The following is a 23,266-nucleotide window of genomic DNA, read 5'->3' on the forward strand; positions in this document are numbered from 1 at the left end:
GCTAGCCGTCCCAACGGATTCCAAGCTAGCCCTGCAGGGCATCGATCCTAACCCATCATTGTGGATATCCCAATCCACCAGTAGATTATTGGTGCGCCAGACGTTTCTCGAACCCTGGTCCCCACCCTTTAACAACTTTCCCACAGGACAAGTTGTCACCAATTGATCTGCATAAATAGGTGTTTTTGTATTCTCATTTCATAATGCGTAAATGAGTGTTTTTGTATTCTCATTTCATAAGGTGCTCATGTTGTTTTAAGTTATCAACTTAGATATTTCATCACTGATCAACATATGTGTATTATTCCATGGCTCTTGTTGTAATATTCAATATTTTCCAAATCTTATATAAATCACAAAAAAATAAGTACCTAAAAAAACAGTTCTGTATGTGATATAAAACTAATAGTAGTTTTTTTAAATAAAACATGGAATATATATTCAGACAAAAAGAGAAACAGCATATAACAAGTTAAGGGGGGCGAGTAGATGATGATGATGATGAGCCTAAGTCGGAGGAGAGGACAGCACCGGACCACTCAATGTTCCCCCAAAGATCCCATACCCGGCCATTCATGCGTGGCTGAAAGGTAATCTCCGCGTACCAAAGCTCCAAAATCTGCTGATCATCAGGACCTTGAGGCCGGGCTTCCCAGAAGATGGCCAACCTCTCATGATTGTAGATGAAGAGTTTGATGATATGTTGCTGCTGCAGCTCTTCCAAACCCTTGACTTCATTCCAAGCCAAGTTACATGGAAGACGCCAAAGTATTCTCCCGCCGGTACCACGGCAGAACAATGCCTCATCAGTCATAAGCCAATCGTTTTTATTTTCTAGGTCAGACTCGCTTATTCCGTCCTCTGCTGCCTCAAACTTACACTCAGTTACTGAGAAATTAAAGATTTGACTATCCTCACCCACCGCGTAAACATGCTTCTTGTCGTCCAGCACCACACTTTGTTGGATTTTGAGGGGCATCTTGGGCGGCGCAGAGACCGACAAGAACTCCCAAGTACCGGTTGCGCGATCATACACCTCTGCCCAATTTGAGGAATCAGCAGAGTCCGAGCACCCTCCAAACACGTATATCTTGGACTCGCCCATCAAGCAGCTTGCGGATGCTCCGCTTCGAGCCATCTTCATGGGCGCAATGCGCAACACTGTGTGATCGGTAGGATCAAAAAACATGACTTCCGATGTGGGTTTGCCGTTGATGAGCCCACCGATTACATAGATCCCCCAATCCGTCCTCACGAAACAGGATCCTTCAACCGGGGCCGGATCCAAGTAGTAGTCCATATTGAGCCGTTTCAGCCGACGTTGCACGGGGTGGATGACGAACCACCGTGGGCTTGGATCTGGATACATGTGCATATATACGTACACATATGGGTGCACGCAACCCCACCCAGACCTCAAGGTCCTGAGTTCATGGGACTTTGGGGCAAGCCGGTGCCTCTTGGAGGCCATCGCTAAGGCCACGAGGTCCAATCTCGACACCTTAGCCAGGCAGTCTACAGTCAGATCATCTGGCAACGACCATAACCCACACTCCTCCGTCGTCGTTTCATTCTTCCTCGTTTTCAATTCCAACTGACTACTACTACTACATCTGCTAATCGCACATCTTCCCTCCATTGATTTTGATTTCGATTGATTACCTGATCGATCCATTCTCTCTCTTCTGTCTGCTAGGGCTTTCTGTGTAAAGGGATCGTCGAGACGCAACCTTTTTTTTTTTAGATGATTTCCCGATTGTGTCTTACGTTATATATATACACAGTTGTGGGCTTTGTGGTCTAGTTAAAAGGGAAAAATAAAACAAAAAAGGAAACAATCTTTTTTTTTTGGGTTTCATTGATTAGATGGCGGTTGATTACACTGACCGGATGCGTCACTATTATGAAGTTTGTGTTGTTTTATAAAATATCTTTTCTTATGATGTTTTAAGGTTTGGTTATTGTAATGACTTGTTGTGTTGCTCTGTTCCAAGTGCACTCTTCCATGCGCATAGAACTGAAGAACGTAGTTGATAGAATCATGAGAATCGTTCCTCTAGTAGGAGATGCTCGACCGGTTTGCTCCTCTGGCATATACAGACTCTTTGTTTACTCCACAAATCTTTGGATAAAACTAAGCTGTTGCTTCAATATTGCAGAGAATCCAGTAAACTCTACATGGTATGTTTCAAAAATCTCAACTTTTAACACATTTTTCTTAGTTGATTATGGCACTGTTTATCTCTTCGTTTGAGCTCTCTGGTTTAGAGGGGTATAATTGAGAACCGAGAACAGAAGAAAAGACAAAAAAAAATACATGAAAAAAAAGAAAAATGGAGGGAAAACTTGGCTGGCAAGTCACTTCCTTCAGTATTAATTAGGATCATTCTTCAATTAGGGTTTTTTTTCCCCATTTACTAATTCTCTTGTACAATTCATGTCTCTGCTTCCCAACCAACCCTCCAAGCTCTGGCTTAGGAAACCCACGTTGGTAAGATCATCTCCTTGTTTCGTCGCCGGCCCTGATCCTTATGGAAACCTCAAATATGACACTACTATTGAGAGGAGGAGTGCCAGGAGGAGTGAGTTTGAGTTGGTAAAAAAGTTGCCTGTGGAATCGGTTTTCAATGATGCAATGGTAGTGGTCGGGTCATCTCATGGCTGGGTAGCTACTCTGAACAAGGGCGATGGAAGTCTGCGTCTCCATGATGATCTAATCCCGGTTGCATCGGTTACGGACCCTAAACGAATCCCTCTTCCTCCTCTTGTCACTCTGCCTCAATGCCAAACCCAAATTATCACCAACGTGTCCATGTCCTCATCTTCTCCAGAGGATGAGGATTGTGTCGTGGCTGTCAAGTTCTTGGGACCTCAAATCAGCTTTTGCAGACCGGCTCATAGCAACTCTGAGTGGATCAACATCAGAATCTCAAACACCTGCTTCTCCTCCTCCCGTGTTATGTTTTCCGAGAAACATAACAAGTTTTGTATAACCGGATCTGGAGGCCACCTTATTGGATCATGGCATCTCGGCAAATACATCGATCCCGAGCTGCAGACTGTGCACTTCAAAAAACTTCCCAAGCTGGATAAGGTCAAACGCAAGCTTTTGCATTCTTGCTACACGAGCGAATATTTGGTGGAGTCACGATTCACAGGCGAGACTTTCATGGTCAAGTGCTACAAGAAGAACACCAAGATCATCGACGGTATTGCGAAAATGGAAACAAAAGCTTTAATGGTGTTCAAGTTAGACGAGGAAGGAAATGCTGTTTACAATGAAGACATCGGAGATCTCGTCATGTTCCTCTCACATTCCGAACCTTTTTGTGTCCCTGCTAGCTACTTACCCCTCCAGAGCGATAACAGCGTTGTCGCAATCTTGGATGTTGACGAATTGGCATTAGTCAACATGCATGAAGACTTCTTCATCGACAATGAAATAGATAGAAAAATCATGTCCCCTTACTTTATTCCACCTCAGTTTATAGACTAGTTTGTCTGGAATTGAGTTTGAGTCATGTCTTTTGTTTTATAATCTTTCAAACTTCAAATTTGGAATTGAGTGTTTTAATTTGAGTCAAAATGTTGTTTCTTCAGATTAACAAGCAGAGCCTTCACTAGATAACAAGCAGAGCCTTCACTTGTAAGACTAACACATATTGAAAGATGCTTTGGTTAACCTTGATGAAATTTTTGGATTTGGCCTTAGGTAAGGCAATCAAAATATGAGGTTACAAATATGTATATTTAAATAAAAAAGACTGAAACTTGGTAAGAGTGATACAGAGTAACCAGAGAAAAAAAGATGAGCAAAAAAAGAAGAAAAATTTAGGTGGAAGCTAAGACGTTGGCAGATAAATATGGCGACCTGTAATCCTTCACCTCTAAAAGGCAAGTAGGTATCTGAATATAGCCTTGCAATAGAAGATCCACTTTCTCAACTACGTTTTCTGGAACTGGAGTGATGACATACAAGATTCCTCTCTGTGTGTCAATTCCCCTCACGATTCCTATTTAACCAATTTCAATAAATAATCATTCTCCCAGATTCCACAGGCTTTTTCACTTATTGCAATGGCTAAAACAGCAACTTACCAAGACCTACACATGATGGCAAATCTTCAAACACGTCGTTGCTAATCCCCAAACCAACAATGGAAGCATTCAAACTATAGTGCACTTCGGTACTTGGGATCTAGAGGGAACAAAAACAAGAGAAACCCGTTATTGGCATCAATCTTATATAGATTACCATGATAATGATATGACCCTTTCACATTGTTTTATTTTCTACCTGACAATGCAGATGGTTGATTGTCAAACTCGATATTGGAACTTCATAAGGAGTATGTGAAGCGAGTTCATGGGTTAGTTCTTTGATCGTGTTTACTTCTTTTCCTTTAATGCATTGCTTGAAGTAGGCGATTATACGCATGTCCCTCATCAAGTGACCGTCCTTTTTAGTGATCATCTAACTAGCATATACTATGCGTTTTCAAAATTGTGTTAAAAACTTAGAAGTGTGGTTTAAAGTGTATTATTTACCCAAATATTATGTAGTTTAGTCACATGAAGGTTTGAAGATCAATATATGAGGTTTCAGATTTTTGATCGATTACAATTATTAGAAAATCTATTGTTTGTATTCTTAATTTAATGAAGGATTCTAATCTAACTGAAAGTAATTCTCACACTATTAATTCATAAAACAATCTAACAAAAACAAACATTATAATTCATGCAAAGAGATCAGAGTCTTTGGTTTTATTATCTTGCAGAGAAAGCGCAAGAAGAAGAGAAGGCAAAAGCACAAGGCCATCGTTTTGACAAGTTAAACAACGAAACAACAAACATCAAACAGAACACAACAACAACAACAACAGGACAGCATATATACATTGATCTCTAAAAGCTTTTCAGATTCAGTAGGAACTAGACCAGAAACAAACGGTGACTCTTGTCTTACCAATCTTCAAGATCTAGTAACCTCCCTGAATAAACGCATTTAGGCGCTGAAGCTCCTCTCGATGCTCACTCACCACTGCTCGGACCACATCTCCTATGGACACCATTCCGATCATGCCCTTGTCTTGGATTACCGGAATATGCCTGATTCGGTTATCTGTACAACATTGCAAGGTCAGGAAACCGTATTTCAATAGGTTTTAAACCCAAAAGTTTGTATCTTTGTTGGAGAAAGCATAAGTTTTCTGGTTACCTGTCATCAGTTGCATAGCTCGCAAGACCTTGGTCTCGGGTGTCACAGTGATAAGCTTATTCTGCAATATCCAGTTCAAAGATCCAGTCAGTTTCAATCCAGAGAAGCAAAGAAAAAATATATAATCGTGCATTTCCATACCTCTTCAGTCATAATGTCTCCAACTTTTGTTGATTTGGAAGATCTTCCTTGCACTATGATCTTCCTTAGGTAATCTGAATAAAAACCACAATGTCGTAAATGAATCACACAAATCAAAATACGCGCAACAAAAAACTTTCCCTGTTGGTCCAGATATATAATATTTACCTCTCTCAGTAATGATCCCAGCAAGAGCTTGTTGCTCACCAGGTTTCACAACAACCAAGGCACCAACATTGTGTTGTGTCATCTAAAACAAAGCAAACACATCAAATTCCAAATCAACACATGGAGAGAATTGTATAAGTAGATCCAAAAGTGTAAAAGTAGAAATATATTAGCATACAGATTTAACAGCATCATAAACAGTGTCATCAGTAGTACACCAAAGCCAAGATCCATCAGCACTTTTGCCTTTGGCTTTCATGACATCAGAAATAGTCGTACTCTCGAATCCAGTTTCCTCCATACGAGCAGGTTTAGTTGATTCATAGCGTGAACCAACAAACACAGAAGGCTGAATCGCCGGGTTAATCACACGGAGATGTTGCATCATAGAACCTTTCACAACATTTCCACCAGACACGAAGGATCTAATCACAGCTTGCATCTTTTTTTCACCTGAGTGTCGCAATCAAAAAACGAGATCTATATAATAGGAAGTAGCAATCACAATCATCTGATATGAAAACTCAACGAATCTAACGAGACTAGATCGGAAATAGAATGGTCTCAAACTGAATGTATCTGATCGGCAAATCCTAAAATAAGAAAGTTTCCTAAATCTGACTAGCTTAAGAGATAACAAAGAAGGAGAGATTGATTCACATCATACCTGAGCTTAGAGAAGAGATCGTAGTTGAGGATGAGCTTTGAGAAGAACCCTAGAGTATGAGGAAGAGACAGCTGACCAATACTGAGTTGAGTGGAGAGTTTGTTTGAAGGGTTCTTTCTTATGGATAATCATCAGATATATAAATAAATTATTTTTGATAGCGAAGTACTGACGACTTTTTTTTTTTTTTTTAATTTCTTTTTTCCTTAAAATATCTTAGAAATTTTTTTAAAAAGTGATGACTGTTCATTCAATTACTCTATCACATCCAGACAAAATATCAATAGGCCCACTCATCAACTTTAAGTCCAGGCCCACTTTAACAAGGCCAGAATTTGATACAAATGAAAATTATTTTACTTGGCTTCCTTAGCGTTTATTAGCGTTTTACTGTTTTACAATTGACTCATGTAATTTTCCTTATTTTTCACTTGGCTTTTTACTGTTTTACAATGGGGAACTCATGAGATTTGCTTTTTACTGGTAGATTCAATCGAGACGACGTAGAAGGTACTCAACCTCAACGAGCTTAGTGAGAGGGATAAGCCATTCGCCATAGATGCGAGAAACAACCAATGGATCTACTTTATACTTCTTCTCACTCTCATCACTTGAGTCAGAAGAGATGCACTTCACTTCTTGTCCAAACGTTTCTGCTTTCTTCTGGACTCTCTTCTTAACCATTTCTTCTACTTTCTCAAACGTTAAAAGCTTCATCAACGCCTCTGTATCCTACACAAGTTTTCCAAAACCAAACCCGTATGGTCTGAACTCAGACTCTGAGTCATCTCATATGAAACCAAATCCAGTCCACTTGGGGACATATATAATTCACCTTAGCACGAATAGCAGGCTCGTAATCTTGTGGAGCATCTCTGAATTTGACCTCAGCTACAAATTTACCGTAGTGAATCCTTCTTGAAAGAGCCTTCACAATATCAAATCAGACATAAAAATAAACCACATGTACAACTGATTTTGTACCTATGAATTCAAAAATGATCTCCTTACTTGTAAACAGGCGAGATCACTAGCAGCGGTTGATGGATAGTTGCCATCATCGCCTGGTTTGACGAACAAAGGAAGCACTTCTTTAAAGTAAACATCCCAAATGCGTTTGTTTATGTTAACCGATAAAGCCTTAGGATGCAAAACCTAAACAAAAGAGAGAAAAAAAAACAGAAGTATTGTTAGATTTAAAAACATTGAGGAAAATGCTAACTAATATAATGAACTACATCATACCGTTGGATATTTGTGAGTAGGAAAGACCGAGTGAGGAATGTATTCAAGGAAGAAAGGATTCTCTTCCGGGTTTTCATATCTTCCTACCTAATAATACACACATACATAGAGACTTTATAAATTAACCAATTTAGAGTATTATAAACTAATGAGATGAATGTACCATGCATAAAGACACTCAGAAGAGCCAACATCCACATATAGTGAGGTTTTATAAGATAAAGCTGGAACCTTTTTTTTCGCAGATTCAAAACCAAATCCAGACAAGAAGTTATCACACAATAAGAGACAATGCCAAGTTATCTTCTTTTGCAATTGGAGAGTATATACAGAAGTAACAGAACAGACAAAGGCATGCTAATTCAAGAATCAAGCTTTATTAAAACCTTAATCAAATTGACTTGTAACTTGGTAATTCAGCTAATCCCATGAAACAATCTTAAGGATCAGTTTTTTAGAAAATGGGAAATGAACCTTAGCTTGGAGGACTTCAATCTCTCTGACGAAAAACTCGGTCAGAGAAGAAGATAAATTCCCAGAATCCTCGAAAGCAGGAGAATTCAGGGGAAACTGAGATCTTTCGATCAAGCTGAATACTATGGTGTCTTCTTGCCTAATCAACGATTCCCTGATCGATTCAAGACTCAGTACATCGGAACCCGAGTTTGACTCGTTGACTCTTGCCATGCCGCTTCTGCAAAACGCCAAAATTCCGACAAGATAAAACATCGCTGTCATCATCGATGGCGTAAAAGCTACAGATGAAGTTCAAAGGACTCACCTTTAACAATGAAGCTTCTTCTTCTTCTTCCTCTACCTTCGTTTCTCGTTTTTTGAGTCTTAACGTGCTTTGGACTTTTTTGTGCTTCTCCTCAGAGATATGCAAATCTTTTTTTTTTTTTTTATTATGAACAAAAATATTTACTATTTATTTATCTGTTCTTTTTTATTCACAAATCTGGACGAATTGAGGATATAAAGGCAAATCTATTAATTTAATATATGTTGCTTCTTCACAAAAAAAAATTACATACTCTGTTTCACTTTTTGTAATGAAAACAAGAAGTAACAAATAGTATCTTTCTCACCTAGAGACAGGGTAAGGGTGAGTTCGAGAGCTAGAGTTGATTATTATTCTAGAAGAAGGTTCTGGAATACGTTCAGAGACTATGTAAGCAGTGTCTTTCCACCAAGAAGCTTCTGTCTTTTTCAACTGAAGCCTTTGTTTAGCATCTTCCAATGCAATCTCTAACTCTTTTATCTCCTCTTCTTGTCTTGTCTTCATTAGCTCGTGTAGTCTTCTCTCTAGCTCATAAGGACACACTCCTTGTTGTTCCTCCGCTAGTACTGGACACGCGTGTCCGAATCTTGTTCCTTCAGAATCTTCTTCACTCTTCTCTGAAACCTCCTGTGGAATACACGATAGTTCCATTAGTAGAAAAGAGATAATAATTATGTTTCACGGTTATCTATGTTATGTTGGTCAAATACATCAATCTCAGATAGTCAAACTAATGATCTGCTTAGGCAAATACTTTACCTTAAGATTAGAACATTGACCATCATGGCCTTGACCAATCTGAAGAAGCTCAAACTCAGCTTCAAGTTCAGCTTCAAGCTGATCCATATCACCTCCAAAATCATCCCCTCGCTTAAACACATAATGTGATAAAGACCCTTCACCTTCAACACTCATAGATGTCTCCAGGATCTGTGGAGAGTAATATTGATCTGTAGTAGAAGACTCAGGGCCATCTACAACGTCACTAATGGTGGAATAAGCAGCAGATATTTCACTTTTCTCTTGCTTCCCGAAGTGAATCTCACGCTGTTTACGCCTCAAATCATCGTTGTGAAACTCTAAGAACTTCTCTATATCGTTACGTAACTGAACAAACTCTTGCTGTTTCCGCCTAAGTTCTTCTTCGTTCCGACGTTCCAAAACCTTCTCTAAATCGTTACGTAGCTCAACGATCTTGTGAATCTCTTCTCTACCAGTAGCGATCAGATGTAGGAGATAACAACTCAATCCAATACTAAACAAAAATTCCCTCCTTTGCAATTCTACTACACACCAAAAGATATGTCACAAACCACAATTAACAAACTGAAGAATCCACTAAACCGAACCGATTGATATAAGTTATCATACGCTTAGTAAGGGACATTTATATGAATATTGAAACATCAAAATTCCACGAAACTTTTGGAAAAAAAAAAAACAACACAAAACATTTTGGTTACCGGAAGAATCGATCGTACGTGGAGTCGAATCTGAAGATTGGCCAAGTACTCCAAGATGAACATCATCCTCAGAGCAAGTTTTGATCCTCACATCATCACAGGGTGACACGCGTGCTTCAGCCGTACCGGTCTTCTTCCCTTTGACTTTTCTCTCATGTGGGGAGAACCATCGAGATACGATTCTCCGTGGGGAAGGAAATCTGATCCGGATGCATCCTGCTCTCACTTCTCCTCCTTCATCCATCGGAGGATTCGAATATTTCACCTCGTTAGAGATAAAGATCGAAGAAGCGAGAGAGTTTTTAAAGAGAGAGAGAAAGAGGAATGATATTAATGAGAATCACGAGGAGAGAGGGCAGAGTGTTGTGTTCTTTCAACTTCTTCGATCTACAAACCAATAAAAAGCGTTTGGAGGGAAGTTTTTGAATTGTTTTGGTAACTCTTTTTAATGCCAATCACCTCTCCTTTTCCCAATTTATTATAGTAGTAGTAACTAAAATCTACATATAATTATTGGCATGACTACAAAAAAAATCTATGAATCATTTGGTAAAATCATTCACTTTTTTCTTTTTCTTTTGACAATTGTTTAAATACTTATAGTGATTTTTATGGTCAAGACTCGAGATTAGTACTATGGTCAAGTCTTAAATAAGCCAATTGAGAACTATTTTAGCCATACATGGTAAACGAGTAACGTTGACCAAAAGAAAATGGTAATAAAGTAACACAAATTCAGTAATTTTATTATTGTCACAATTTATATTTTTTAACGGCTGGCCGGCCAGTGATATTGACATTGTTGTTTGTAGACCATCATTTATAGTACCAAATGTCCTTGGAAAAAGACCATAATAAATTCGAAACAAGTTGGTGTTTGTTTTTGTTTTGAATAAGAATCTTTTCAATTTTTGGATCTGCCTTTACCGTAGCTAATTCCCGATGAAGTAAGCAGCTGGTCATATCTTTGTTTGATAGTTGGATCAATTTGTAAATTTCACAAATCCTTAAGAGGGAAAATAATGAATTTGATAGTACTATTGTAGTAACGAAAAAAAAGCTAAACCAACATGAATTACAGTTGACTAAGATGTTAAGTTACAGTTGATTTTGTACAGTACAAAGTTAAAATGGAAAACAAAAGGAAAAAGAAAAGGAAAGCAAAATCGTTGGGTCTCAAGTCTCAATGGGTCAGAGAGAAGATGACATTTGGCTTATGACCTCCAATGTGGCTTTCGTCTTAGTTAAGTGATCCATCTACGTTTTGTTCAAAACACTCTTATTAGTTCAATCACCAATTCTTTACATTTCTAAAAAATCAAATATATTTTCTGAACTTTGGTCTCCAGGGCTTACCAATTCCTTCTCTCTGTTGTCCTGCGCATTATACAAAGGACAAAATTCACAGGTCAGTCTTTTACAAGAGATTACCTGCTTGCGAAGAAACTAATAAAAAAAGGGTTTATAATGAATTTATACCCTAGTTTGAATCTCCTGTTTGAGAGCGCTTATCAGTCTAAACAAGTAGTCGTAGTTGGATTTGTGAGGCTCCTGCCATCATCGCAATCATATACAAACAATCAAGATCTTATATCATAAACCATCAATAGAAACATTCACCAGTGCAACCATACAATGATCAATAATGTTTGATTATGTTGTTACCTCAATGCTATCTGGAAGAGGAAGACCTTCAAATACTTGAGGAGGCTCTCGAAGTTGAAGGATCTGACTCGGGTCATTTGGCAAAGGAACGGTCCAAGAAGGCGGATTAGCAATCCCAATTGATGCAAAACTGTTTCCAGTTCTGTTCTCCCACATTTGCGGTTGTTGAGTTGAAGATCTATCATTTATGATCTGATGTTGTAACTATGAAAGAAAACACAATAATTAGCCTAAGACAACGCAACAAGCAGATGTTTGAAATTTCCAGCGTTTTTAGTTTTTTTACCCTTGGAACATTTTCGACTGTGTAAGAAACAAATCTGGGTTCTGTGAAGTTGGGAGGCTCAAGAACAACATATGCCCCTTCGTTTTCATAGCTTCTTAAACCCTGAAAGTGAAAATTAACAAAAGAACCAACCAGTTTTAAAAACAACAGGAACAGGTAGCAGTGTGACTCTGTTTGTTGTAAGACGAGGCTAATGGAAATGACCTGTGAGAACATTGAAGCACTGAATACTGTGCAAAGCTTTCCAGATTCTACTTCATGATCTATGGAGTAACCACTTAGCATGTTTCCCATGTCTTCTCGATCTGCTCGTGCATCAGGGCCTTCATGTGATCTTATAATCATCTAAGATGGATAACAAACAGATACAATCTATATAAATAACACATTGGAATATCATAAGGAGACGGTTTTTACCCAAAAGTTTTACACTTACCTTTAAGTTTGACTGTTTTAGAAAAGTCTCGGTGCAATCAGCTCCCCAAAGAAGACCCTTGTAATTGCTTTCGCTCAGACCATCAGCCATCCACGGACATGACCATAAAACATGGTTAAGAGTTATATTCTCGTCATCGTTATCACCAATTTGTCTCCTCTCAATCTTGTCAAGTTCCTCTAAAGAACCCAAAAACAAAGACGGATTCACAGTGTCTTCTTGGACCCGAGAACTTTGAAAGAGACCTCCATGAGTTGTGTAGACGCTATTTGATATGACCGATGCCAAAGGTAACATTTTAAAACAATCGATACACTTGGAGTATAGCATCGGACCGTGCTCTCCATACCTGTCACATATTTCTTTCAAGAAATCAAGCTCTTCTGCAGAAACTCTTGTTTCAGAGCTTCCTCGAAGTAAAATTACATTCTCAGGCATCTGAATCTGTAGTTAGAAACAGCAAGTATCGATCAGATGGGAACAATTATGATATAAGACAGTTAAACAGATAAAGTGAAAGAAAACGTAACTAGGGCCTTAAATCTAATGCTTTCATGTTAATATTAAGCAAACTCATGTTGAATATACTATTTGTGATTACTGAAAACAAATCTAATGCCTTCAACATTAACAATGCTTAAGCACAGAAAATAGTGTTTTTATAGTTTAAAAGACAAAACACGGGAGAGGCCTAACACTTGAACTAACGTTCCATGACAAACAATCTAATAAGATAAAAGGAAAAAAGTATATATGTACCTTCCAAGCTAAGAGAACCAAGAACACTTCTAGGCTCCAAGAACCTCGACCAATGTAATTACCGTTGAACACAAACGACTGATTCTGTGAAGGTCTGCCTGATTGCTCAAAAATTTTGAGGAGATCGTGCAACTGACCGTGGAGATCCCCAACCACAATCACTCTAGAATTCTCACTATTGATTTTAACGCAATTAGATTCTTTGTTTAGAATCTGTGAAGCACGATCCACCAAAGAAACAGCCACAGAATGTGGTAAGACCATAGGAAACTCAGAAACAGAGTTCTTCCATGTGAACTGATTTAACAAACCCATCAAAGTCTCAACCCATCCAAGAGTTAGTACTGACTCCAAAGGCCATGAGATTGGCTCCAAAACAATGTCACCAAAATCCCCACCCACAGAATCATCTCCGTTCCCCAAATAAATCTCCATTTCCATTGGCTCAGTCATGTCATCAAGATGATCAACAGTTTCAGGTTCGTATTTTCTACTTCCCATTCCTTGTAAACTTGCTATCATCCTAGTCACCTGTTGCTTCTCTTGATCATGCAATGTCTCATAGTGAAACCCACGAAGAGACTTTAAAGAACGGTCTGAGTTACTCACCTGCACAACAATTCACATTTACTGCTCCACCACATTTACTCTCAAGACAACATAAAAAGATGTAGTATATATATACTTACCACTTGCTTTAAAACCGAACACAGAATTCGAGTTACACTATTCTCCGGATCCTGATGAAGCAAAGAACATAACTTTGGGCGTTAAGGGTGCAAAAGCATATAAAGATAAAGACTTTACTAATAAACTCAGACTAACATGAAGAGACTGAAACTGTTTTTTACTTTGAGGAAGTCACGATCAGCACCACGTCGAGATATTTCTTTCAACATAAGCAGAGTACGCAGTTGCTTATAATTCTTCATTCTCGTTGTTTTAACCGCACTTAGCTTCGTGAATGCGAATTTGCAAGCTTCAAGCTTCGCGTCTAGAACCCTTTTCGATATTTCTACAGAGAGAACATCATATGTTATTACATTACTGGTTTTTGCTCGGACACAGAGACAATTTTTTTCATGGGGAAGAATCAAATCAAACTGACTGGAAAAAACAAAATCGATCGAAGAAACAATTACCTGGAGGCGGCATATCGAAAAAAATTGAAAATTTCACAGTGAGTTGACAGAGAACGAGAAAGTAACCACAGTGCGGTGAGGTCGTCGGCGCAGTTCCGGCGTCGATGTCGATTACAACCGCCGTTTCACCACCGAAGAACGAGCGTTTTCGTTTAACTTCTTGCCGGTTCTAGGGCTAAGAAACCACGCGCATTCCGCTGCTTAGAAAACGAAAAGGATGTTGTTTTTCAATACTAATGGGCCGGCCCATCATTAAAAAGGCCCAAACTTAGTAAAACAAAAAAAAAACCAGTCATCATCTCTCTCTCGGAGTGAGAGATTTGTGATTGAAACCAGTCGAATTCGTTCTTTCTGATAAACCTCAACAATGGCGAAAGAGAAGGCTTAACGGGAATGGCCGGAGTGATTAGGGCTAAACATCTGTTTCTATGCTCGTCGATTCTCGCGAGCAACAGTAACAAGGTTCTATTACGCGTTCCTCGGCGTAGTATCAATGTGATTTCTGGGAATCTCAATTCGAGCGAGACGAAGAAGAAGGAGAAAGAGAAGAGGAAGAGGAGGAAAGAGATTGAAGTAGCAAAAGCGACGGCGGAAGCAGTGGTGAATAAGGAAAAGCGGAGGACAAGGTCGAGCAGAGAGTATGAGCTCGCCGACGATGGCGATGTCCCCTCCTCACATGTGCCTGTGATGCTCGGCGAAGTTGTCGACATTTTCTCTTCCGTTCGGTTGCGTAGTTTCGTTGATTGTACTCTTGGCGCAGCTGGTCATTCTTCTTCTGTAAGTTCATCCTCCTGATTTTTTTTAGCTAAAATCGAACAAACTGTTGCATAGGAATTAGATTATTAGGTTTGGTGAACAAACTTGTATGCTTTAGATGTTTAGTTGCTATTGTTTGGATATGTAAATGGATTGTGAATGTTGTAATTTGCCATTTCAGATTATTCAAAGCCACTCTGAATTGAAGCAATTTGTTGGAATGGATGTTGATCCTGTGGCTAGAAAACTGGGGCACTTTCATATTGATTCTCTCATGCATCCAACTTTGAAGGCTTCTATTGTGTTGAAGAACTTCAAATACATCAAATCTGTGATAGCTGATACTCAACCGGAGTTGTTAGATGTTGGTGTTGATGGTATTCTTATGGACCTGGGAATGTCATCTATGCAGGTATTTCACAAGCAATTTTGTTTCTGTTTCCTTGGACTATTTTGTTGTTGACATCACTCTCACACGCTTTCTACAACCTTTTTTGTATGTATGGTAGGTAAACAATCCTGATAGAGGGTTTAGCGTTCTTCAAGAGGGGCCTCTTGATATGCGCATGGATCCTCAGGTGAGGGTTCTCAGATCTCCTTTCAGTAGATTTACCCTGAGGGGTTTTTGAATCTCTTGGAATCTATGCTGAAGTTTGTCCTAACCTTATCCACTAACATGTGACAGGGGAGTCTAACAGCACAAGATATAGTGAATTCTTGGCCAGAATCTGAACTGGGGAGAATCCTACGGGATTATGGCGAAGAAAGCAACTGGTATTCACTTCAGAATAGAATTGTTAAGGCTAGACTTAATGGCGGGTTACATTCTACTTGTGAACTAGTTGATCTCATCCGTAATATGTCACCAGGAAGCAGAGGTATATATACCATTTGGTTTGACTTAGATGTCCGTAATCTATCTTGAGATTTCATGTTTTCCATTTGCATCTCAATGAGAGTTTCCAATTAGTGTTCCTAGTCAAAGATTTTGGTTTGCCAGGTATTGGAAAACAAAAGAATGAGTATGTGTGAATGATAATCCTTTTAATTTTTTATTCATTCGACTTCCGTTTGAAATGCTATAGGAGGCAGACAAGGTTGGATAAAAACAGCAACACGTGTGTTTCAAGGCCTAAGGATTGCAGTGAACGATGAACTCAAGACGCTACAAAACTCACTATACTCGTCGTTCGATGTTCTGTCTCCAGGTGGGAGACTAGCAGTCATCTCCTTTCACAGTCTGGAGGATCGGGTTGTTAAACAAACGTTCCTCGACATCTTAGGATTTCAAAGAGAAGAGATCAACGGAGAGGCAAGTAGTAGTGTAAAGCCGGAAAGGCAAATCGAAGAAAGTATAGAGAAGGAGTTGAAAGATAAAGAAGCATGGATCAAGCAGACAGTGATTGCGTCGAAAGGAGTGATACTGACAAAGAGACCAATAACGCCTTCAGAGGAAGAGGAGAAACTGAATCGCAGAGCCAGGAGTGCTAAGTTGAGAGTGATTCAGAAGTTGTGATTGCTCTATGAAATGTTTTTTTTTCTTCATTATTAGATTGGAATTCGTCAAGTTCGATTTAGTGGAAGTGGACTATCAAATTGTTAAAGCTCTAACTAAGCTCCCCCCATTCAAATAGTTCAGGTTTATTACAAGAAAATTACATATGAACTAAAACCTAAACCGTGTTAAACCAAACGGAATGATTTCAAATCAGACCGGTTGATATAAACAATGTTTTTGACCAAACCAGTTAGGTATCTGACTGTTGTCGCCTCCTGTAAACATACCAGTTAGGTATCTGACTGTTGGCGTTTGAAAGCGTAGAATTGAGTTTTTTACAAAAACTAGGAAGTGGGTATGTGTTGGAATCGTGTATACATATATATATATATATATATACTATTAATTGGGGAGCACACATAGGATAAAAAAACAAAACAAAAACTATAACATATATCCATGTTGCCAAACAGATCCACTTGCCTACATAATTTTTAAAAACAAATTAAAATTTTCTAAAATAATGATAACAATTATTAAAGACTAAATGATTAACTCTTTTTATAATTCAAAATATTCCAGTATTTTAAAAAACTATATTAACTATAAATGATACATTCCTATATTTTATGAAACTATATTAATTACAAATAATAAATTCAAATATTTGACATCTATATAAAAAAAATACAGCCAATAAGATTACAAAATAAAAATTTTAAATATTATAATAAAAACGAAATTATTTATATTAACAATTCTTTGAATTTTATATAGTAATTAAAATTTTATAAAATAAAAAGAGATTTTTGCAATTAATAAAACTTATCATTTAAGATTTTCATAACAATTATATCTAATTAAATTTGAATAGTAACTTAACTTCAATTTAAACAGATTATTTATTTTAAGAAATCTTGAAATAAATCAGTAATTAATTTACCAAAAATCTAAAATTTAGGGATTATTTCTAAAACTAACCTTATATATTTACTCTTATCGGTTTAATAGGAATTGCAAAATCTAGACAACTAATTCATTATTCAAATCGAATCATCCATATAGATTCAAACATATTGTATATACATTAACTGAAAAATAAATAAGATTTTAAAAGATTTTATATAGATTTTTGTTGTTCTAAACGTAAAAGTAAAAAACGTTTAGCCTGACTCTTTCCAGCCTATAAATAGAGTAATCGATTTAACATTTACGTATCATATACAGCACTCTACACTATTTTTGTATCTCTTTGTTTATGCAAAAAACAAAACAAAATGTATGTGTCTTAGTATTTAAGTTTGCATATGTATATTGCTAACATCTATTATATTCTTTTTTAGTTAATACTATGTTTTATGTCCTGTTTATTATTTATTATTCTTATGAATTGTTAAATTTATAATTTATGTCGTGTACATAGCATATACAAATCAAGATTTTTTTCCAAAGACTAATTTTTTTACCTAGAGATTGTATATAAGTGAGGATTGTGGTATAAACGGGTGTTCATCCAATTGACATAGCATTTGCAAAACAAAAAAAAATTACATTTGATTGCTTAAAAGAAGTCCACATTTTTTATATGAACCCGGTAAGTCACAAAATACTATATTAGTGTTTGTTTTCTTCAGTCTTTATATAGATTTATTTAAGAAAAATCTATAGGAATTTCTTACTAGGGTATATAGTTGAGCCTTGATTTAACATTATCAATTAACTTTAGAAACCAACACATAAAAGTACAATTTAATCCTCCATGATTGTGTTGTTAATTTGAAATCAGCTGTATATTAAATTATATTATTTTCTTATTTTTTTCAAATATATGATGTGAACAGTCTTTTTTTAAATGGCACTATAATTTGGGGTGTATATGGAAAAGAAAACAAACAACACACATGCCAGTAAAACTTTATAACATGAATACCTTGAAATTTGTTTTTTAAGTCATCATTATCTTTAAAAAATTTATAAAATAAAAATAAAAAGATTACAATGCAAAATACCACATAAGATTAGAAAATTTAGATAACAACATTCAGTTTTCAAATTTTTAATAATTTTAGTCAGAGTTAATTTAAGAACATATATTTTGTAGAATTTAGCTATTTTTGGAATTAAAAAAAAGAATTATTTTTTTAAAAAAATATAGAATTTTGGATAATTTCCATTAATTTTGTAATAATTTTGTAAAAATTAAATACTCAAACGAAAAATGCGGATATCCTGTTAGAAGATTTCCCTATTTATTTATTTTTGACAACCAAATACGGATATTCTTTGCCCAACCTCTTATCCGCTGGACTAATATAATTATTGTCAAACGAATATTATAACAGAAATTTACATTTGGTGGATACAATATGTCCAAAATATACATGCCTATGTTCTCTCATTTATAACTTATTTTTTATCGTTTCCAGGCCAAACGATGGTCTGATCCAAGTCTTAAAGTACTGATTAACACTCAAACACCCAAATATTCATAAACCAAAATGAAACTGAACCAAAAACCAAAATGACAAAAATTTGGGTTACAGATGTTATACTAAATAAATATGTTTACACATACTAAATAAATAATTCTAATTCTTGACATGTTCTATGACATCATAAAATACATTTAATGTCCTCAAATAAATCTTACTATTTTCAATTAAACTAGCATAAGTTCAAAATAAAATAAAAATAAAAATACATAAAATATGATCTATAACTGTTAAAAATATTAAAACAAAAAAACATAATCTAATATAGGTGAACCATATATAAAATGATAAGAATAAAGAAGTCAATTAATTTGTAATATTTTTATTACAACATATGATATATAAATATACTATGAATTATATTTATGTTTATTCCATACGGGAGTTTGAAAATGTATGCTTTCGTTTGGTCCCGTCCTGTATATTCTTTTATGCAACAAAAATTTGAGAAAAGGTGTAGGATATGATGGAACATGACAAAACGAAACGAGAATTACGCCAATCCTTAGCCAAAATCATAAGATACATAAACCATACCGCGCAAACATTGCACAATTGAGAGGAAGCCGCAACAACAATGCTTAGTTCTCTACTCATCTTCTTCTGATGACGAGAGTGATACTGAGACTGAGACCAAGAACCTTGTGTCTTTCCCCTTTCAGAGTCAACCAGCTTCCTCTCTTACATGTTTCTACTTTCCTCAGGATGGTGAGTGTCTCATTTTAGTAAATGTTAGATGTTTATGTTTGATTCACGGTTTTGATTTTGATGCTTTTGGTCCTCAATTTTGATTTTATCCTGCAGCTAACTTCACACGGATGGCCATTAGTCTTCCTGCCTCCAGTGATCTTAACGTTGTGGAAGTGGAGAAACCCGAGCCAGAGAAAGCTACTGTCGAAGTTGTGTATATTGAGTGCGAGTCTTTGGTTAATGTAGGGGATGTTGTTGCAGTTCTCAAGGTACCTTTTTTTCTTCTTCTCTCTTTGTGCTTCTGTCTCATGATGAAAACTGTTATATCCGTCTATTCGGAGACTGGAAGTATGATTGGCAAAGAATCTCTTTGGTCTTATTTTTTCAGTCAGTTTTAGCGGGACTCGAGTCCACAGATTGGATTTCACTTTGTACGTCTCTTAATAACGTTCGCCGGCGTTATTAAGTAACGTGTTTAGTATGAGTTTGAGTTTGGTATCCGAGCGAAAGCATCAAACTAGAATCTCGATTAGTATGAGTTTGATTATAAATACTAAAATAAATTGGTTTATAACATAACCCCGCACACGTACGTGCGGGTCCGAACCTAGTATATAATAATAATAATATAATACTGAAATACATAAGTTAAAAACTAAACATCGAAACCTAAAAACATGAGTTTATATACAGTTATTATTGTATACTTTACAAACTTTTAAAGTAGCGTAGTGGTAAATGGTAGATTATCCGAGTAACATGTGCCGAGGTCGAATACAGGTTCAGACAAAATTTTAAAGTTTCATATGTAAACGAGGGACAAGATAGTAATTCACTTAAGTGTCTTCTTCTTCCCTTAACCTAAACAGTTTTTTTTCTTTTTTTCTTTTCGACCATTGGTTTCGACGATTCCGTGCTTCGTAGTCTCCTCCAGGCTCCAGCTAACTTACGAAATGGGAGCAATTGATCTCTCTTTCTCACAGAGTATACTCTTATCTCCGTCGCGTTCCACTCCTAGCTCCTCCGTACATCGTTCCATCTCTTATCTCCCGCCGGGAAGCAGCAAGTCACGGAGTCTACTTCCGCCGTTGCGTTCAATGAGCCACGATGACGACACAGCCTCAAAGGAGGCCAAGCTATGGGGCGGAAGGTTCGAAGAGAGTGTCACTGAGAAAGTGGAGATGTTCACTGAGTCAATTTCATTCGATAAAGTTCTCTACAAGCAGGACATTATGGGTAGCAAAGCTCATGCAACAATGCTCGCTCACCAGGTTTTTAACTTCTTCATGCATTGCTATAAACTTCATCTGTTGATTTGATTCGAATTTGGGTTAGTTTTGATCTGGGGTTGAGAACTTCATGCATTGCTACAACTTAATCTGTAGATTTGATTCGAATTGGGTTTAGTTGTTTGTTGGAGATGGGAGGTCCTTTGCTGTTTAAACTTTTAAGATCATGATTTGTTTTAGAAACCAAGTGACAAAGCGTTATGTTTGATTTGATGATGGTTTGTTCTTACAGGGTTTAATAACTGATAGCGACAGGGATGCCATTTTGAAAGGTCTTGATGATATCGAGAAGCAGATTGAAGCTGGTAAATTTGAGTGGAGGACAGATCGAGAAGATGTGCATATGAACATTGAAGCAGCACTTACTGATCTTATTGGTGAACCTGCAAAGAAACTTCACACAGCAAGGAGCAGAAATGACCAATGTGCTACTGATTTCAAGCTTTGGTGCCGTGAGGCTATCGACACAATCATTGTTAAGATCAGAAATCTTCAGACATCACTTGTTGCATTGGCTTTGAAGAATGAGGCGTTGATTGTTCCTGGCTATACTCATCTTCAAAGAGCTCAGCCTGTTTTACTACCCCATGTCCTCTTAACTTTTGTGGAGCAGGTTTGGATTTCCTTCTTTGCTCAAGCTTTAGTTTTCCTTTTTGAGTCCTTTTTCGTTTAGTTTTCTGGTGAGGCTATGTTAGTCAAATTTAGCAGCAATTTTTAACCATAATTAGCTTTACCGGGTTTATGTTCTGGTGATTAGGCCTTCCTTTGTAATTCTGCATTGACTAGCCTGTGCCTTAAACCATCATAGGTTCTTTACATTTGCTGAGATATCTCTCACACAATCATCTTATACGCATGTGTTATCATCTTGTATGTATGTAGTGACCAATTAATCTTTTCCTGCCTCAGAACATCAAAGGGTTCTTACTTTCGCACTATCATCTTATTAGGATTTTACTTTCTTGACTGGTACTTTGTTCATGTATGGCAGCTCGAACGTGATGCTGGTCGTTATATGGACTGTCGAGCAAGGCTAAATTTCTCCCCCCTAGGAGCTTGTGCTTTGGCTGGAACTGGTCTACCTATTGATAGGTTTATGACTGCTAATGCTCTGGGATTTACCGAACCAATGAGAAACAGGTATGTTCTTAGTTCTTGCATTGGCTGCATCAACTCTCTCTCTCTAATTATATGTCTTGTTTAAGGTTTCTAATTTAGTAAGTTCTTTTTCTTCTTTATTTGAAACAGCATCGATGCAGTTTCAGATCGAGACTATGTGTTGGAGTTCTTATTTGCAAATTCCAACACAGGCATTCACCTGTCACGGCTGGGAGAAGAGTGGGTACTTTGGGCATCCGAAGAGTTTGGTTTCATGATTCCAAGTGATTCCGTTTCAACTGGAAGCAGTATAATGCCACAGAAGAAGAATCCAGACCCAATGGAACTTGTCAGAGGGAAATCTGCAAGAGTCATAGGCGATTTGGTCACTGTCCTGACACTATGCAAAGGACTTCCACTTGCTTACAACCGAGATTTCCAAGAAGATAAAGAACCGATGTTCGATAGTACCAAGACAATAATGGCAATGATCGATGTCTCTGCAGAATTTGCCCAGAATGTAACATTCAATCAAGAGAGAATTAAAAGAAGTCTCCCCGCCGGACACCTTGACGCAACAACTCTGGCCGATTACCTTGTGAAGAAGGTAATGTCAATTTAAATTTATCAAAATCTTCCATTTTGTCTCTAGAGTCAGAAAGATAAATATACTGTCTTTTTTTTTGTTGATTCTCAGGGGATGCCTTTTAGGTCATCTCATGACGTAGTTGGGAAACTAGTTGGAGTTTGCGTCTCAAGAGGCTGTGAACTTCAGGACTTGAGTCTGGAAGAGATGAGAAAGCTAAGCCCTGTGTTCGAAGAAGATGTGTTTGGATATCTGGGCGTCGAAAATTCAGTCAATAAATTCAGTTCCTATGGGTCAACTGGATCAAGCTGTGTAGCTGAACAACTTGGCTACTGGGTCAACAAGCTAAACATGACTACCACCTGAGCTGAACCCCAAACCATTAGCAAAAGAGTCTGTCTGTTTTTCTTTTTTGTATTGTAAGGATTTTGGTTGTCAAATACCAGGGAAACTTTCAAGTAAAATGTTGCAGCAGTCTGAGGTAGACAATGAATTTGGTGCCTTCTCGTTGCAAAACCCAAAAAAATAAGTGTTACTGAAAGTTTTGTAATATTTTAAATCTAGATATTGTGCAAGTCTTTGGTATGCTTCTCGTTTCAGATGTTCTCTAAAATATCAATGTTCAATTCAATATATCCAAACATCAAAATCAAATACTAGTGGATTGCACTTGGATGTGATTTTTTGGAACATGGGAGGACCCCACATGTCATGACATCCTCCTTAGGAGCTGCAACATCTGTTACATGTTACATGTTATGTAACTTACATTGTTCCAAAATGTCATTCTCTAATTTTTATGACCAAACACAAACTGACACAAACACATACCAGTAATAACCTCATTTGTGTTTCCTCTTCTCCAAAAATAGTTAATTGACTT

The 23,266-nt window shown here is 37.2% G+C and overlaps 9 protein-coding genes across 10 annotated transcripts; 3 read left to right on the forward strand and 6 right to left on the reverse strand.

Moving 5' to 3' along the window:
* Positions 1 to 457: 457 nt before the first annotated feature.
* Positions 458 to 1,681, reverse strand: LOC104772197 (F-box/kelch-repeat protein SKIP6-like). Its single transcript, XM_010496835.2, has one exon. The coding sequence runs from the start codon at positions 1,673 to 1,675 to the stop codon at positions 473 to 475; it is 1,203 nt and encodes a 400-aa protein (XP_010495137.2). The 5' UTR covers positions 1,676 to 1,681; the 3' UTR covers positions 458 to 472.
* A 756-nt stretch (positions 1,682 to 2,437) lies between these two features.
* Positions 2,438 to 3,496, forward strand: LOC147918454 (uncharacterized). Its single transcript, XM_087505804.1, has one exon. The coding sequence runs from the start codon at positions 2,438 to 2,440 to the stop codon at positions 3,494 to 3,496; it is 1,059 nt and encodes a 352-aa protein (XP_087361930.1).
* Positions 3,497 to 3,822: 326 nt separating this feature from the next.
* On the reverse strand, positions 3,823 to 4,466 carry LOC104772199 (polynucleotide 5'-hydroxyl-kinase NOL9-like). Its single transcript, XM_010496838.3, has 3 exons — positions 4,298 to 4,466; positions 4,099 to 4,198; positions 3,823 to 4,013 (listed from the first exon to the last, which is right to left on the reverse strand). Exons 1-3 carry the CDS (start codon positions 4,445 to 4,447, stop codon positions 3,832 to 3,834), a joined length of 432 nt encoding a protein of 143 aa, XP_010495140.2. The 5' UTR covers positions 4,448 to 4,466; the 3' UTR covers positions 3,823 to 3,831.
* A 272-nt stretch (positions 4,467 to 4,738) lies between these two features.
* Positions 4,739 to 6,302, reverse strand: LOC104705352 (CBS domain-containing protein CBSX3, mitochondrial). The gene is made up of 6 exons (XM_010493468.2): positions 6,198 to 6,302; positions 5,709 to 5,983; positions 5,531 to 5,612; positions 5,363 to 5,436; positions 5,222 to 5,282; positions 4,739 to 5,125 (listed from the first exon to the last, which is right to left on the reverse strand). The coding sequence occupies exons 2-6, from the start codon at positions 5,970 to 5,972 to the stop codon at positions 4,983 to 4,985; spliced, it is 624 nt and encodes a 207-aa protein (XP_010491770.1). The 5' UTR covers positions 5,973 to 5,983; positions 6,198 to 6,302; the 3' UTR covers positions 4,739 to 4,982.
* Positions 6,303 to 6,531: 229 nt separating this feature from the next.
* Positions 6,532 to 8,365, reverse strand: LOC104769299 (chorismate mutase 2). Its single transcript, XM_010493470.3, has 6 exons — positions 8,224 to 8,365; positions 7,917 to 8,136; positions 7,443 to 7,529; positions 7,209 to 7,352; positions 7,033 to 7,125; positions 6,532 to 6,929 (listed from the first exon to the last, which is right to left on the reverse strand). Exons 2-6 carry the CDS (start codon positions 8,127 to 8,129, stop codon positions 6,687 to 6,689), a joined length of 780 nt encoding a protein of 259 aa, XP_010491772.1. The 5' UTR covers positions 8,130 to 8,136; positions 8,224 to 8,365; the 3' UTR covers positions 6,532 to 6,686.
* A 49-nt stretch (positions 8,366 to 8,414) lies between these two features.
* On the reverse strand, positions 8,415 to 10,082 carry LOC104769300 (protein POLAR-like 1). Of its 2 annotated transcripts, none has more exons than XM_010493472.3 (3): positions 9,687 to 10,082; positions 8,983 to 9,506; positions 8,415 to 8,850 (listed from the first exon to the last, which is right to left on the reverse strand). In XM_010493472.3, the coding sequence occupies exons 1-3, from the start codon at positions 9,928 to 9,930 to the stop codon at positions 8,527 to 8,529; spliced, it is 1,092 nt and encodes a 363-aa protein (XP_010491774.1). In that variant the 5' UTR covers positions 9,931 to 10,082; the 3' UTR covers positions 8,415 to 8,526. The 2 variants fall into 2 exon arrangements, with proteins under 2 accessions (XP_010491774.1, XP_010491773.1); XM_010493471.3 differs by having other exon boundaries at positions 8,983 to 9,509; positions 9,687 to 10,065.
* A 611-nt stretch (positions 10,083 to 10,693) lies between these two features.
* LOC104769301 (serine/threonine-protein phosphatase 7 inactive homolog) lies at positions 10,694 to 14,177 on the reverse strand. Its single transcript, XM_010493473.3, has 11 exons — positions 13,975 to 14,177; positions 13,684 to 13,847; positions 13,522 to 13,572; positions 12,833 to 13,441; positions 12,074 to 12,517; positions 11,842 to 11,982; positions 11,638 to 11,739; positions 11,352 to 11,555; positions 11,166 to 11,237; positions 11,043 to 11,063; positions 10,694 to 10,943 (listed from the first exon to the last, which is right to left on the reverse strand). Exons 1-11 carry the CDS (start codon positions 13,985 to 13,987, stop codon positions 10,878 to 10,880), a joined length of 1,887 nt encoding a protein of 628 aa, XP_010491775.1. The 5' UTR covers positions 13,988 to 14,177; the 3' UTR covers positions 10,694 to 10,877.
* LOC104769303 (uncharacterized) lies at positions 13,843 to 16,385 on the forward strand. The gene is made up of 5 exons (XM_010493475.3): positions 13,843 to 14,751; positions 14,912 to 15,142; positions 15,240 to 15,308; positions 15,416 to 15,608; positions 15,816 to 16,385. Exons 1-5 carry the CDS (start codon positions 14,368 to 14,370, stop codon positions 16,244 to 16,246), a joined length of 1,308 nt encoding a protein of 435 aa, XP_010491777.2. The 5' UTR covers positions 13,843 to 14,367; the 3' UTR covers positions 16,247 to 16,385.
* A 3,791-nt stretch (positions 16,386 to 20,176) lies between these two features.
* On the forward strand, positions 20,177 to 22,968 carry LOC104769304 (argininosuccinate lyase, chloroplastic). The gene is made up of 5 exons (XM_010493476.3): positions 20,177 to 20,681; positions 20,932 to 21,312; positions 21,691 to 21,839; positions 21,948 to 22,404; positions 22,495 to 22,968. The coding sequence occupies exons 1-5, from the start codon at positions 20,364 to 20,366 to the stop codon at positions 22,747 to 22,749; spliced, it is 1,560 nt and encodes a 519-aa protein (XP_010491778.1). The 5' UTR covers positions 20,177 to 20,363; the 3' UTR covers positions 22,750 to 22,968.
* The last annotated feature ends 298 nt before the right edge of the window (positions 22,969 to 23,266 follow it).

Source organism: Camelina sativa, chromosome 20 (genome assembly GCF_030686135.1).
Source record: "Camelina sativa cultivar CO46 ecotype springtype chromosome 20, ASM3068613v1".
Taxonomy (NCBI): Eukaryota; Viridiplantae; Streptophyta; class Magnoliopsida; order Brassicales; family Brassicaceae; genus Camelina; species Camelina sativa.